This window comes from Pelecanus crispus, chromosome 8, assembly GCF_030463565.1.
Source record: "Pelecanus crispus isolate bPelCri1 chromosome 8, bPelCri1.pri, whole genome shotgun sequence".
NCBI classification, from domain to species: domain Eukaryota; kingdom Metazoa; phylum Chordata; class Aves; order Pelecaniformes; family Pelecanidae; genus Pelecanus; species Pelecanus crispus.
The window spans coordinates 43,510,003-43,526,218 of NC_134650.1; the positions used below are offsets into that span (position 1 = coordinate 43,510,003).

Here is a 16,216-nt window from a genome sequence, read left to right on the forward strand (position 1 = left end):
AGTTGAAGATGTGCATGCATAAAAGCATATGGGGAGTTATGCCCCTTAACGTGATTTTTATGTATTTGGGCTAAACAGGCCTTGGCTTGCTTTATTTTGTTCTGGAACACTGTGTACTTCTGTGTTAGAAGACTGAAGAAGGAGTTAGTGGTATGGTGCAGCTAGAAGAGAGGCATTGGTATTGCTGAGAAATTCATTGCATGCAGTAGCTGCTCCACCCAGCTCTTCGTTTTTAATTGATTTTGCAGCAGTGCATCTACCAAGTGTTGCTGGTACCGCTCTCTGTGAAGACTGTTCGTACTTTTTCCAGGATAAAACGGCAAGGGTGCTGTTAACGTTAGCCACGTATCTGCCTTGTATTTGGATGGGCAAGAGTCTCTATTAGGTAGCTTTAACTTACACAAATGTGATTTTTAAAGAAATAAAAATGCTGTTTTAAATATTGACTTTTCTCTCTTTTTCTTTCTTTTTTCTTTTCAGGACACTGAAAACCGTAAAAGTTTGATTTAAAAAAAAAAAAAAAAAAAAATGCCCAGAAAGAGTATAGACTATGGAGTGCTGCCGGAGTATGAGAAAAGCCAGATCAAAAGGACCTTGGAGTTGGGAACTGTTATGACAGTATTTAGTCTTAAGAAGAGTAGTCCAGAAAGAAGGACTATTCAAGTCATAATGGAAACCAGGCAGGTAGCGTGGAGCAAGACAGCTGACAAGATTGAAGGTTTCTGTGAGTATTTGCAAAGTGTACCTGAACTTGGAGTTACTAATAAATTGATGTAATTGTCAAATATTGATTTAAGGCACCTTTGTTAACATAATGAATTTTTTGGCCGAAAAGAGTTCGGTAATTTGCTTAGAATATTCTGAATTGTTGCAATGTAGGTGAAGAATCTTCTGCAGCTTGTTATTTAGGTATCTAACACCACTTAAATATGATTAACGTGCTTTTACCCTAAGCCCTGTTCTCAAAGTGTTCATCTTTGAATATCACTGTGCTTGTGTTCTCTGTGAATTGAGTTACTGCTTGACAACTGTTTTCCATCATTAAGCATCAAGATGCCTTGTAAATTCAAGCAATTAGTACTCTTTAACCCTTCTCTCTCCAAAAAGAAAGAAAATCCAGATACAAGGAAACTGAATTCAAATTTCTGTTTTCTGAGGGAATGTGCTGTTTCAGGATAGAAACCATTATTTAGGACCATTATTGGAAAGTACCAATGACTTAGGAGGATGAAGCTGTGAGATGTAAGAGATGGTTTCAAGGTCCCAAGTTGATACTGTCTCTTTAGTTGATATTTGAACTGACTAAACCTACTATTTATAATAAGGTCAGGAAATAGAAGGGGAGTGTAAAGCTACACAGGACTGCAAAAGCTATGGTAGAAGAATAAAGTGAGACTAATCTTCAGTTCTTACTGAACATGGCTGATGTCAGCCAGCTCGGTCTGTGCTTTTTGGGATTTGTACAGCTCCTTTTACATTAGTATAATGTAATTACAGTGCTTGCATATGACTATAGGGTAACTTTTTTTTGTTTATTACAGGTATGATTTTACTGTGCAACTGCTAAATGGTGTTTGTGTTCAGTAAAGGAATTAAATGATTCTGGCAATTCAGGCAAACAATTCATTGTTCATGTAGTATGAGAAGCTTGGAGCTGAGGAACTGGGGCTGTTTGGGAAAAGAAATTGTAATAAGAAGTTGGAGAGCTGGGAAGGCTGAGCTGATACATGTCGTACTGTTTCAGTGCTACGCCATACACAGAGCAACTGTGACTGGCACCAGTTATTCCAGTAGTGCAGCAGACAGGAGCCATGCTCCTGGTGTTCTCCCTGGCTGTGAGTACACACTAATGCAAGAGGAACCGGGAAGGAGGAGAATGGAGTTTGTCTGTTGAGTTGTGGATTTTTAGAAGGGTTTTTTTGGTACATACACAGTAAGTTAAAAATATATCGTCTGTAAGGTTGCAAAGACAGGCGCTGAGAGGTTGCATGGTTTTTTGGATTGTCTGTGCACCTTCCCTTCATGCTCCTTCCTTACAAGTATTAAATCTCTGTTTGCTACTGTTTCCATTGCTTCCTGTCTCATTCCTTGTGCAGACTGGACCCAGAACTAGAAATATAATCAATGGAACAAAAGATGGGTTGTCTGGAGGATGTTTTTATCATTGGTGGTGAAAATGGGGTCATATGCAGTGTTCTGGGAAAAAGCTAACAGGCTTGGACACCGTAATTAACAGGTACTCTGGATGATAATCTTGCAGTGCCCCAGTTTCTCATGTGGAAAATGAGGGTAATTATCCATTGCTATAATGATGTGTGTAAATGCAAATACAGTACTGGTTCTGATATGCTCAGATCCCAAAATGAGGTGTGCCAAAAAAAAAGTCCTGAGAGGAGATGAGTAGTTTGGTTATGAGAGCATGGCTTGAATATGCTTAGCAAGTAAAGCCTGGGGTTACACACAGAGCAATAAGATTAAAACAAAATAGAAAATGACCACTTAGTGGGTGAACAAGGCATTAAAGTCCTCTGGCAAAACCACTGTGTGATCATGTACTTGAAGACTTAGCGTAGCTGTTTGCACAGAGGGGCCAAATTTGAAGCTGTACGGACTGTGCGGATTTTGGGGTCAACATTTTTAGTGCTTGGCTTGTAATCTTCTTTGATAAAAGCTTCCTGGGAGTGGTGTGTGTTTGTGGTAAAACATCCTGATAGTTAAATAGTTTGCTCTTTGCGTAGATTTTAACACTTTTAAAAGAAGGTGAATATTGTAATTTGACTCTTATTACTCTGCTGGATTATGCACGTATGACTTGCTTCCAGTTACACAAGCAGTCATTACTAGAACAGGGAATATAGCTATAGACCTGTGATTTACCCAAAGGCCATCAGCTCCTCTCCCCCAAAATTGTAGTATTGTAGCAGTTCTTTTAATTAAGCAACATTTAAGTGACCTTTATAAGGATGGAAACTTTAGGTTTGAGAATATGTCATACTCTAAAGCATGAATATGCAAAATATTGTTTTGTTCTGTTGTCTTAAAAAGCAACAGAAACTGCCCAAACCCAAGACATATTTTGCAGGCATTGTTTCAGAATATGGTGTAAACAGTTGTTACAATTTACCATGAACTGTATCTGATCTACTTGAAATGAAAGTCACTGCAGCTTTAACTTGCTGACAGTGTTTTTGCTAAAGAGGAAGGAAACATTTATTTATTTATTTAAATTTTGCTATTGCTTCTTTTAACTGAGACTCAGGCTTCCTTTTTGCTTCAAAAGTGGAAAAATTACAGATTTGAAGCTTTCATATTTGATAATTAAATGGATGGGCTACTTGAATACCGATGACAGGGGAATTAAGATTTTTATTTCTCTGGAGCTATACTGAGGAGATGGTACCAACTTTGTGGTAGGAGAAAAGTTGTTTTGGCTTGTATACATAAATGTATATATGAATGACTCCGAGTATTCACTGGTGAATTGTGTTGACTTTGTGAAAAACAAAACCCACATTTTTTTGTTTTTTTATTTTAGTGCCGAGGGCATAGAATTATCATCTCGAGTATTATATTGTTTAATATGCTTGTGCTGTACAAGAAATAATATTTGTCATGTGATCTTAATGGTTGCTATTTGCATGTGCTACAGTCCAATAAGAATTAATATTCAGTATGGGTGGGAAAGTTAAGATGGCTTCTGGTTGTGTGTGTGCCATTTTAACTCAAGTTTGGCAACTGTTCTTTACAGAAGGCAGAAAACTGAATGTTTGCATCTGCTCTGGGGTTTGTGTTTCTAAATCAGATAGTGAGAAGAGTTCTTAAGCTTTGAGTCAGAAAAACAGGCTGCTGATGGATAGAGAAGATGGAGACCAACTTTTGTACTTTATTTTAATACTCTTCCTTTGGAAGTTAAGAAAAAAGAGTTGTTTACTCTCTCTAACTGCCCTGTATAGTCTTGGGAATTTTGGATGTCATAGTGCTGATTTTCTTGCTGGTGAACTGTAAATGTGTGAAGGACACTCAAATTCCTCTAAGCCAGAGTTGCTTATAATTATTACAAGGGCCTTTTTCAAGTTTGCTTAATATTATTTTGGAAGTGATTTATGTTAAGCCTCACAACAACAAGAAGGCAGCTCCTGTTATTCTGGAATAAATTGTCCTGTGCAAGGGAGATATAGGAATAGCTATTCTGATATAAATATTCAGACAGCCCCATGGCCCCAAATGTGGCAGTACTGTGTATTTTAAATTGCATTACTCTTGAAAGGGTCCCTTTCGTTAAAAACCTGTCAGCATTTCTGTTTAGAATAGAGCAAAAATGTTGCTAAAATTATGGCTGTTTCCTGCTCAGTGCAGATGTGTTTCTCTGGATGAGTAAGTAAAATGGCAATACTTTTTTTTTTTAGAAAACTCTTTCTAGACCCTGGCCTTTGGTGTGGTAACATGTGAGGATATACAAAGGCTAGGAAATCTGGTTTAAACAGTCTCGGTCTTCACGGTGTGGCTCAGGCCACACAATGTCTAAGTATTGGAGATTTTATATTCACTTTCTGAAAGACTTGAGTCACCATATACAAAAAGAATTTTCTAACAAAAGAACTGGGGAGAAATGTCTGTATTCTCCTCTAAATGAAAGAATTCAGGGTGTTTGTGTCCTTTAGTGAAGGATATGCTATTTCAACAGTAGACCAAGAGGCCAAACTGTAAGCTTATAGATACCAAGTAAGTCCCCTCACTTTAATAGAGCAACTGAGGTTTTTGGTCACTTTTTTTTTAGCTTGGGAGTTACTGCGGTGCTAAGAATGGTGCTACACAGTTTCTTAATTCTTCAAATACAGGGTTTTACTTTAGCTTCTCGTTCTAGCTTTACAAATCAGAGAGGGAGCACTATGTACCAGCTCTTCTACTAGTGCTAGTCCTCCCTGCCCACCTGCAAGAGAGGGGAAGGAGCAACCCATCAGTGTCTGCTCACGCCCTTCCTGAGTTGTCCTAACAGTGTTGGTAGCCTGTGCATGAACAGTCTTTCTTTCCTGTAGAGCTGTGCAGCCAAGAGTTGTTCAAGTCAAGCGAGTTCTTGGATGGTATTTCAATTTTCATGAGGTTAAGCTAGCTGTTGAGCTTGTCCAAGCTATTCAGACTTGCTGAAGACAGCAGATTTTGCTGTTCATAGGGAAACGCTGATCCTCATGTACAATCTGTGTTTCTTGGGTTTACTGTGATTCTGCTGTTGTCAAATGCAATGCTTTGTAGGCACAAACACAGATTAAGTGACTGTGGGGTGTCTTTCCTTTCTTTTTAGCCTGTAAAGTTAAGGGAGGCTGGTAAATGAGCACCTTTCAAGAAAGGTTAAGTAAAATTTGTCCGTGTTTTCCATTTTGTGGGAGCTTAAAGTTTCCTTCTAGATGAAGGGGGAAAGATTAGCAACGGAAAGAGAGGGACTGCCCATCCTGTGTTTTTCAGGTTTACTAGAGGCCAGGAAGGTTTTTAGTGCTGCTGCTCTTTTAGTCATCTGCTAAGACTGCAGAGTACCTCACGTAAGCCTTTCCTACATCAGCTGGGTCCAACACAACCCATTGTCAAAAACTGAAGTGGATAGAAGGGAACAATGCACCTTTGAGAAATGTTTTTATTGCAGATGTTTGGCATGCAGGGTTTCATTAGTATATTAAAATGAATGCCAGCGACATGTGCTTCCTTATGTGGGCCTGCAGAGAGCTATGCAAATAGCTGAAGGAAGCAGGTCGGAGCTAGATGTGACTGTGTTCACCCATGCTTGGGCTTCTTTCAGTCATCTTGCTATTGTTCTATACATAGAGACATTTTAGATGCCTTAGTAGCTCTAAGATCATCTGAGGGAAATACTTGTGGATGCTAGTTACAAAATGTCAGAACTTTTTCTTCTGCCTCTTGCTTATTAATGGCATTTCTTTGTATTCTGCATTGTCCTTATTTTAAACTGTTAAAGATAATGTCAAGTTTGCTAGGTGGGCTATGAGACTGGTCGTAGGGCTCAGAATCTCAGCACTGTTGATCCTAACGTACCTAGGCCATCAGTGCCAGCAGATTGGTTTAACTTCTGATGACAAATGTTTTTTCCTTGAGGAGTTGTGTGGGTTTTGTTTGTTTGTTTCTTTCCCTCCTGTTGTGCTTTGTATGTTGCAGTGTGGTGTTAATACTTCATCAGATCACCTGTTCTTTGAAGCCATTGAGGTTTTTTTTTTTTCCTCCCCCATTTATATTCCTTGGTATGCACACTAACCCTGGTTTCAGTGGAGCCCCTGTCATTGATTTCAGTAGGAGAAATGTGCTCTGTTTCTTGGATGAGGAGGAAGTTTTGGGGAGCGTTGCAGTAGTACTGACCCGGTGAAAAGTTGGTGACTGATGCAGAATGGATGGGGTCTTGGGGAGTGAGGGTTATAAATAGGAATGGTATTTCTGACTGTGTGTCAAATAACTTTGAGGTGATATTTTAACAACCTAATGTTAAGCAGATGACCTACAAGGTTAGTATCACCTGTCTGTCCAGATAGTCAGTTGAGAGAATGAAAGGCTCCTCCAGAGCAAAGTTTAGCTCCTGCTCTGAATTACCGTCTGCTGGAGTCTCTTGCTCTGGCCATTGAGTATATAAAAAGCATAACAACACCAGTTTCCTAACTCTGAGGCAGTGTGGGTTTTTTGTGCTTTGTTTCTTTCATCTATACTTAAATGAACTGTATGGGAGTTCTGTTGTGAAGCATTGCAAATGTAAAAATGTAATTCAAACTATGAGGGGAATTTTGAGTATAAAAGACAGCACAGAAATAAAGGAGCACTTTTTGCAGGGCCACAGGTCTAAAACCCATGGCACTAGATCTGCAGCTGGTATCAGATACCATTGCCAGGAAGAATGAACAAATCTCTTAAAAGTCTAGGGTAGACCATAGTCTTCCCCCACCACTTTTGCCACAGCCTGACTTAGAAGCTGCCTGGTGCTAGGGAAGGTATTTGGCAGCTTTGATTATGTAGCAGGGGAAAGTGTGTGGTGGGGGAATGTGTTTTTCATTGAGTGGTACTCTAGTGCAAGTGGGACCCAGTATGACTTGCCTATGGATTCTTTACCCGTAGGTTTTATTGACCATTGTACGTTCATGGGTTTGCAATTTAAGAACTACAGATCTTGATAACTATAGTAGAGCTAAACTAACTTTTGCTTTACCAACACATGAGAGAAGGAAGCTTCAGTTTCCTTGTACAGAGGGAACGGATTTGCTTGTTTAATTTGTAATGGGCCCTTTTCTTGCAGAAACTAATTTATGCATACTAGATACATGACTGTGAGCCTGTGACTTACCAGCATGGTTTATTGCAGCGTGTGGCTCAGCATGTCATTTTCTTATGGTTCTGCTGTGTATTTTTATTGTACATTTACCCTTTACAACAGTGGGTGGGTCTGCATGGTGGCCCTTGGGTCACACACACGCTGTGTTGTTTCTCCCCACTTCAAGCTGCCGCAGGCTGGCCACACAATGGCCGTGTGTTGTACATCCCCGTGGTATCTGGAGGTCACTTCTGCCTCCACGTCAGCTACTCTGCTGTGCTGTTTCTGTGCTGGGATACGAAATGGCCCACAAACAAGTGTACTGTCATAGCCAAGATAGCGGTGGAGGGAACTACCGGACAGCAGTGGAAGGCAGAGGGGAAGGAAGGGATGGCCAAGAGCGAGAAGTGCTCATCAGTACTCTGCGAAGAGACATGTCTGTGCGACCGGCATGTGGGGTTTGCTGACTGAGTACATTTCAGTACTACCAAATACGGGCTCCCAAATTTCCTTATATTGTGGTATACACAATTATATGCATGTGGATAAATTGGGGCCCGAAGAGGTTATGGTATTTAAGCTTGCAGAGCAAGTAGGTGGCAAGATGTAAATCTCCAGGAAGCTGATCCATAATGGGTATTTCATTCTTTATCAGATGCAGCATGCTTTAAGGACAATTATTAAGGGAAAGTTTGTGGTGACTAGAGTTTGATTAGTCACTGGAAATTATATGAGTTTCTGAATACTCCTATGAATCCTTGTGTTGTGATGATTCAGAGCCAGGAGAATTTGTACTGTGAGAAATCTGTGGTGCCTTCCTTGAATCTGCAAGTGTGTGTTTCTCTGTAATGCAAGCATGTACTTTTCAAGGAAGATTCTGCTGAGGACACAAGATGATTTCTATTTTTTTGATTGCCTAGGATTTTTTTTTTTTTTCATGTGAAGAGGTGATGTCCTGTAAAATGATTTAAACTATATTTTAATTCCTTAATCTTGGGAAAAGAAAGATCACCTATCTTTTGTTATGTTTTTGATTTATTGCAAAATACTCAAGAAAAAAAAAATCTAGTGACCTTTTTAGTTGTGCAAGCACACGACAAGAAGTAGGTTTAAAGCATTGGAGGGCCATGTTTAGGAAAAGGTCATATACTATATCTGCTGTTAAAATGCTTTTTCTGTATGTAGGCCAAGAGGTTAGGGTATAGGTAAGGCTGAAAGAGAAAAGGGAATACATGTGTTAGTATTAATTTATTCTGAAAACTTTCTGTTTCTCAGAAATTACAAAGCAGAGAAATAAAGGCTACTTAAATTGAGGCTTTTGATGCTAATGATATGTCTCAGCATAACACATAGTAACCATTTCTTGTTTCTTCAGTCCAGATTTTTATTAATGCAGTAGAACTATCTTATACCTTTTTTCATTATTAATAGAAAGGTATGACCGACAATGCATAACATTTTATTTTAAGATTAACATGGATGCTAATTTCACATTTTCTCTCTTACCCTGTTTTTTCTGTAACATTTTTCCAGAGTTTGTAGAATGAAATGACTGTGGCCCACTTTTTAAATGTTTGCCATCTCAAATTCATTTAGTGTTACTGATCTTTCATCTAACCTATGAAAAAGAATTATCAAAGATTCTTACGTTCACTTGAGATTTTCTTCCTGCTGAAAAGAGGAGATTTTGTCCTCTAGAATATGATTTTTAAAAAAAATCATTGAAAAAAGTTGAATTTTCATGTTTCACAGGTATATTAAGAAAAGGAGTAATGGAAACAAAGAACTAACTTAGTATATTCATGCTATATGTAGAATTAGAACTTGGGGGAGCTGCTCTGGTTTTTTTCTCTATCTGCAAGATTGCACTGTGTTTGTGTTTTCAGATTGTGTTACATTTCCAAGCAGAAATCACTATTTTCTGCAAAATGTTGTGCCTGGATATTTAATGATCAAAGCTTACTGGAGAAGCAGAGCATCTGTAACATAGTTAAGTAGATAACAGGACCAGACCGGGACACATACAATTTACAGGGTGAGGTGAAATGCAGGGATGTATAATTTAATGTAATGGCAATTTTATGTATGTTGCCATAGGTGGTGCTGTTCTAGCTAACGTTTGGGGTTGGTTGTTTTTTTTTTTAATCTTCATTGTTGTATTTTGTGAATTTTATCCTGCAGCATGTTTTCCCTGCAATTAAATTTTGCTAATTTTGCTTTTAAAATCTTTGCTAAAATGACCTGCCAAAGAGAGCGGATTTTGGTTGTGTGTGTCCTTCTGGCTGTCAGATATGTTGGGAAACTTAAAAAAACAACACCTAAGAGACTATTTATGCAAGTGGCTTACATTCTTAAACATAGATGAGGGATTCCACCCCAAGTTAAACAGCTAAGTAATTTAATTAGTAGAATTGTTAATACCAATGTGAACTTCCTCTGTGGTGGCAAACATTTCTTTCCCTTTGGAGATGGTACAAACATTTACAGCATCTGTACCTTTCTGGGATAAATGATGAGTAGCCACATATTCTGCTGAGCAGTGTGAAATGAGTGCTTCTTTTGGCTTGAATGTTAGACTTGACCTTGCTAGTTTCTAGTAGTGACTTTTTTTTACTGCTATCAGAATTTTTTTCTGACTGAATTTCCTTACTGTTTCAGACATAAAGTAATAAATAAACTTAACTCACAGTGAAAACCCCAAGTCCATACTCTCTCATTTTCTTTCTATTTCGTATTCTGAATACTGTTAAAAAACAGTATGTCATCACAAAAGTGAATCCACTTCTTGCTCTTTGTGGAGTGTCTTTTCAAAGGAACATTAAAATTCACCTTTTTTCTGTTTTGAAATTGCTATGTTTCAGTTGTTACTCAGGAGATCTTTGTGTAAGTCTTCAGCTGAGTATTTGGAGCTTGGTTTCTGTGGTCAAATGAAAAAAATGAACGTGTGTAGCCTTTAGCTGTTTTCAAATCATTTCTTCCCTTTAGCAGCTCAGTTCTGCAGTGTTTAATGCTAACTTACAACGACCAGACTTCCTGTCATGGCCAGACAGCGAAACGGGGATGGAATGAACTTCACAGACCTGAGCACCCCGAATGCGATAGATCAAAGTGGGTGCAAGATGTAGGTACTCCAGTACACTTTCCCCAAAGTCAAGGTTTTACATGGCAACATTTTTGTTTTGTTTTGTTGCATGGAGTAGAATGTAAACTTTTATGGGCACATAAGTAAATTTTATCCTATTCTTATCTCATTTTGTGAAGGTACCTTTTAATTTTACATATGAAACCAATAGCCATTTGAGATGTATGGCTCCTTGAATTCGAGCTCAAATTGGGAAGGGCTGTAATATGTTGTTACCCTGCTGAGCAGTCCAGTGAGAAGTTATTAATTTAATGGTAATTTGTTGTTACTGTACATGACAGCGCTGTGTGACCTGATTACTTAAAAACCTGTGGCTTTAAAAGATGCACTTCTCTAAAGCTTATGTCAGTCACACAGCTAAATCCCCAGAGGGCCCCTTGGAAAGGTAGTCATGTGTGCTTTCTCAAGATGTACCACACCGTTTCTCATGTTCCATCCTTGTAATTGTGTTTTCAGATAATTTTGTGGCTTACCTGTAACGACTTCTTGGGCCACTGAATGTCTCACTAAATGTCACTGTTTGTATGAGCAGAATTACTTTCCATGCCACATCTGTACTGTCACGCTGCAGGAGATTTCTGCTTTCATGTGACTTTGTCCTTCTCTGAGGGAAGCCTCACCTTGTTCCCTTTACAGTTGCACAAGATCCGTGTTTCATTGTTGCTCTGAATAAAACAGGCTGTTAAGACATACCTTGTATAGTTAATCTTTAATTCTGCAGAAGTGAGAACAAAGCCATTGTCCTCACTAACCACCGTGAAGTACATTTGGAAAAGGATACTAAAAGCTTTCTTCATTCACTGGGCGCTCATTTGCACATAGCCTGCGTTGCATGGGGCAGTTTCTGCCTTTCCAGAATGAAACCACCTTTGGAATATTTTGTAATGCAAATTGTTGAGGGAAAAAAAAAACAAGTGGATTCTGAAAACTGGTTCTTAAGTGCAGAATGTTGCTATATATATACACACACACGAAAATGTGAATAGAATATATTCGTATAGGGAATGCCCACCCTGTGTCTTGGTCCATGGCACTTAGGTGATCAGAGTCCCTTATTTTCCTCTCTGAAACGTTGCTAGTAGTTTCCCTTTAGCCTTCTTGAGACTTATTGAAAATACCTGCTGAAGTAAATAATGCTCATGGCCTGATTTCCAACTCTGTAAGCCTCATTTGAATCTCTGTGTAGGCTTTTTCTTCTCCTCCATTAAATACATAACTCTGAGCTCTGATCCAAGCATCGTTTGTAGCCACAGACACTGAAAGACTCCTGGGGACTTTGAATCGGGAGCCTTATCTTACAAAACTTTGTAGTCCATCATGCCAGTCTCAGCTGAATTTTTACACTGCTTATCAAGACTTTTCTGTCAAGGATACCTTGCTCGGTTGACAGCCTCTAAGGTATTCTGACTTACCCCATTTATATACAATCTGCCTGACTTTGCAGCCTAAAATTACCTGACTTGACTGAAGCTGGTCTATGCAAATATGCCTTCCTACAGTGAACTTGGGCGCTTCTAGCTAACACAAGGTGTTCTGCTGTTGGCGTTGGCTGGTTTTAGGCAGGGTCCATTCCCAAACCCAGTTGTCTGTTTGGGTGCTGAACGGTTGCGCTCCCAAGCAGAGGTGGGTGTTGCATGAGCACGGGGGCCGACAGAGGTGGAACTTCTCCCTTTGAATAGCAGTGCTGGTTTGCTGCCTTCTTCTGGAATGAGGAGCGCAGTGTTGTTGTGTACAACAGTGTGATGTTTTTTGCAGTTCTGTTCACATAATTCTCTACCTGTGCTTACCTTATGTCTTCTGCTCAGCTTGCACAGCACCTAGTGTAGTGGAATCCAAATTCTGGTTTACCGTCTGCCTCCAAGTGTAACTGAAGGAAAGGTAACACAGTTCACACTTACAAGTGTGTGACTAAATGTGATCACTACTGCCAGGTTATTTGAATGGAGATCAGTGGAGATGTAGAGGAGCAAAAGTTTATTGTTAAGTTTATGGCAGTAAAGAGCTCTAGCAGGCACTCTGGAAGGCACTGAGCAATTAATCTGTGCAGTCTTTGGAAAGTAGCTATGTAGTAGTGTAATGATCCATTGAATTAACTGATTTGCCGAACAACACACAACAGCAGGAGCTGAAATTCAGCAGCTTCAGGCTCCAAACTGCCACAAATACTGCATGTCCAGAGCAGAGCCTGAAAGAGGATGGTAATTGAAGGTGCCTTGGAGTCCAGTCTCGTTAAAGAGCCACTTGAGGGAGTTGTCAGAATCAGTAGGTGACTGATGAGGCTGCCAAGGAGATCCTTTTAACCCGTGGAAATAACCGCATGAAAGAATGGGTGAAATGTAAACTAGTATTGTAGGATTTTTAGAGTGGCACTAGACTTCTGAACTGTTTGGCCTTGGGAGTGTCGTTATCTTGCTGGGTGTGAGTCAACTTCTCTACAGGGCATACTTGGATTCATGTTTCCCGGGGAAATGAATTAATCTTCTTGCTGTATTTTATGGAAATCTCACCTGCAAGCGTATTGGATTTGATCTGACACCGCAAGCTGCGTATGTCCAGGTCTGTGCTTTTTTCAGGTGTATCAGGCCCCAGGAATATCTGTCTGTGAAGGCAGGTCAGGATACGGCTCTGCAGTTGGCACGTGGGATTGAGAAGGAGGAAGGCTTCAGTACTTCAAGGCAGTAAGAAGACAGAGTGTCTGAGGCGCTGTGCTTATAGTTCTGGCACAGGCATGAAGTTACATTTTAATTGTTCAGTGACAGATTATGCTATAAAAAGTTCACAGTAACTGCGTAACAGCTGAGTTGGTACAGTTGATTCACTAATCCGAGCCTGAAACATGTTGCAGCTTTTCCTGGCCTGTTCCTTTCTTGGTTCAGTTGGGATCAGCCATTCTGGACTTACTGGGCATCGTGTGGAGGGTGCCAGGCAACTCCAGACTAACTGGGGAGACAGCAGAGCTTAGCGTGAGACCAAAATTTATGCTTGCTGTGCATGTCTCTCTTTTCCTCCTCTGATTTTCTGCCTTGGCTTTTCTTTCAATAATACAGAATAATACATCCTAAATGACACTATAAAATGTCATCAAAATATGTGCAGGTAATTTCTACTCATTTTCTGAAACTATAACGTGTGTTACATCTTTTTTTTCTGTAAAAATCAACAGAATTTTTAATAAAACTTGTATTTTGCACATCTGTTTCATATGTTATTTAAGTAAACATAGTGATATCTTGCCAGAATTTTGTAGGACATGTATAATATGTTGCTTGAAAAGTACAGGAATGTAAAATTCTGAATTTGAGGTTTTTTTACGTAACTATTTTCTCCCCCCCTGCTTTGTTCTCTTACTGAACCATTTCTCTGTTTACTGAATGTTTAGCAATTAAGGTATAGCAATCTCTTTTTCAAAGACCAGTCGGAGAAACAATAGTATGGTTACCAGCGTGAAACCTGTGCATGCAAAAATCCTTATGCCTATATGTATGTACAGATATGTCCACACGGGAGAATGGGATGGTAGGGTTGAAAGGTTGTAATGTAAGGAAAAGAACTGTAGTGAGTATATGTAACTGAGGGGAGACATTGAGTAAGTTTGTGTGTTTGTTTCAGAGGTCAGTATGAGGTAAGAGCTACTTGAAATAGCAATAGCAACAGCAATGAAGGTTGTGAAATCTGTTTTATCACTGCTTATAGTTTATACTTTGAGGGGGTCTTCGTGGTGTGGTGTTCATATATGTGGGTTATTCATTGATGAACTTCCTTGCTTGTCTCTCTCCTTTCCATGTTGCCATCATAGAAACCCAGTATTACACAGGCTGAAGCTTTAACCAGTGTTCAGCTCCCCCTCTGTTGGCAGCAGAGTTGCTTTTTTATGTTATTAACTGTCGTCTGTTACTGATGAGGTGCTCATTTAAAATGGGGTTTTTATATTGCGGCATTCTTAAATGTATGGACAGAAACCCTTGGCTGTTTTCCTTGGATCTTGCTAGGTCTGTTAAACATGTTTCAAGAGCAGCCATGAAATGTTTTTCTTCACTCTTCATCCTGTAGCTCATAAGTCAAGACTGTCCAGAAGTGGGAAGAGCTGTTTATTTGTCTGGTCCACAGGCAGAACAAAACCACTTCCTCAGTTTTCTAATAAGTATCTTATCTTGAGAGTGCACATATTTCTATTTCAGCGCTGTCTCACTACTGTTATGCAGGCCATGCAGCAAGGGTTTGATAAAAAGGGAGCTGACTTGAGAAAATGTCTGCTTGTGCAGTGTTCCCATTCTGCTGTGCTCTAATACATACCTGTGTTGTGCAGAAAGCAGCAAGTTGAAAGTGATACAACAGGTTATGTTAAATGACGGAGATCTCTTTGGAGCTGACCAGGAAAAAACTCACAAACATTTAATTTGCTAGGCTGGATTTTCTTTTTATATTCCTACTTTAAATATTTTTCTTACGTGTGACAGTGGTTATACTAGCTGGCTAGCTGACAAGGTTAGCTGACTATCTAAGATCTGATGCATAATTTTTAGGTGGGTAAGTTAGGAGTTGTATCTTTTTTGTCTCTGAACAGCTGTCATGGCAAATGGAGATTTCTTGCTTAGAGTAAAAGCCATTTGTGAAATCATGTCTTCTGTAACTCAAAGGGGCTATGTGTATACACTCTGTCCATGGATAATCAGTGCTAGTGAAATGATAACAATATGACAAGTTATTTTTTATCTTCTTTTGGTCCTTCTCTACTGTTGTCTGTTAGTCAGTAATATACTTAATTGTGGATTTGTGGACTGCAAGCTGGTGCAATTAGCATTTCTTGCCCAATAAAGATTGTAAGTTTTTTATATATAGGTATTTTATGTATGTATGCATGATTTGAGTTGTTCATCTTATTATTTCAGGCTCTGCTGGAACGTAAGTGCAGTTGTACTGACTGAATGTTGTTTCCTTTCAGTGGATCTGATGGAAATAAAAGAAATTCGCCCAGGAAAGAATTCAAAGGACTTTGAGCGTTGCAAAGCAAAGCAAAGAGAAGAACACTGCTTTTGTATTTTTTATGGTACCCAGTTTGTCCTCAACACCTTAAGCTTAGCAGGTACTTTTTTCTTGTTTCTTCTTGAAACCTATCGATTGAACAAATCAAATACATTTATGGAACAGTAATGCAAAGAATACTGCGGTTTTGACTTCTGCAGTTCAGGAGTGCACCAGATGCTTAAAATCTGCAGACAGACCTTTTACTAGGCCCTTCACGTCTGTGAACTGCTGCATTTGTAATGTTTTGCTTTCAAATAGTGTATCATGTAAGTGTAGTTTCCAATTTGCTCAATCATTTCTAGCAAGGTAGACTTTTGCTGGTGAAATAGCTCTAGTAAGGTTTTCAACGCTGAAGAGCAGAGGTGACATGGTCCTCTTTAAAGTCAGCAAAGAATTTGCTATTGTCTTCAGTGTGGCCAGAATATTGCCCTGGCATTTTTAGTCTGGCCAAAATGATTCTGGAAACAATAGCCATAAAGAGTTAGACCTCAACTGTATCACAGAAACTTTCCTATAACCTGTGAGCAATTGCAGGCTAATTTGGAAAAATGAAGTTCTAGTTTGGGTTATGTGTGTGCATGTCACCTGATAATACTAAACCTCTTCTAAAGAAGTACTAGGGGACCATAAATTGGAAATTAAGAGATCTGTGTGAAACAGAGGCAAGTTGTATCCTGTATCTGTGGAAAGGGTTATGGAACTTCTCATTTCAGGTGAGATTATCCAGGGTCACAAACCCAAAGATTTTGAAA

General features: G+C 39.3%; 1 protein-coding gene across 1 annotated transcript in view; it reads left to right on the forward strand.

The window, feature by feature from the left end:
* The first annotated feature begins 528 nt into the window (after window positions 1-528).
* The window catches only part of PLCG2 (phospholipase C gamma 2), a 59,916-nt gene continuing 44,228 nt past the window's right edge, over window positions 529-16,216 (forward strand). Inside the window, exons 1-2 of the mRNA XM_009486469.2 lie at window positions 529-724; window positions 15,382-15,522. Coding sequence (XP_009484744.1) covers window positions 529-724; window positions 15,382-15,522 — 337 coding nt within the window. The remainder of the gene's footprint in view (window positions 725-15,381; window positions 15,523-16,216) is intronic.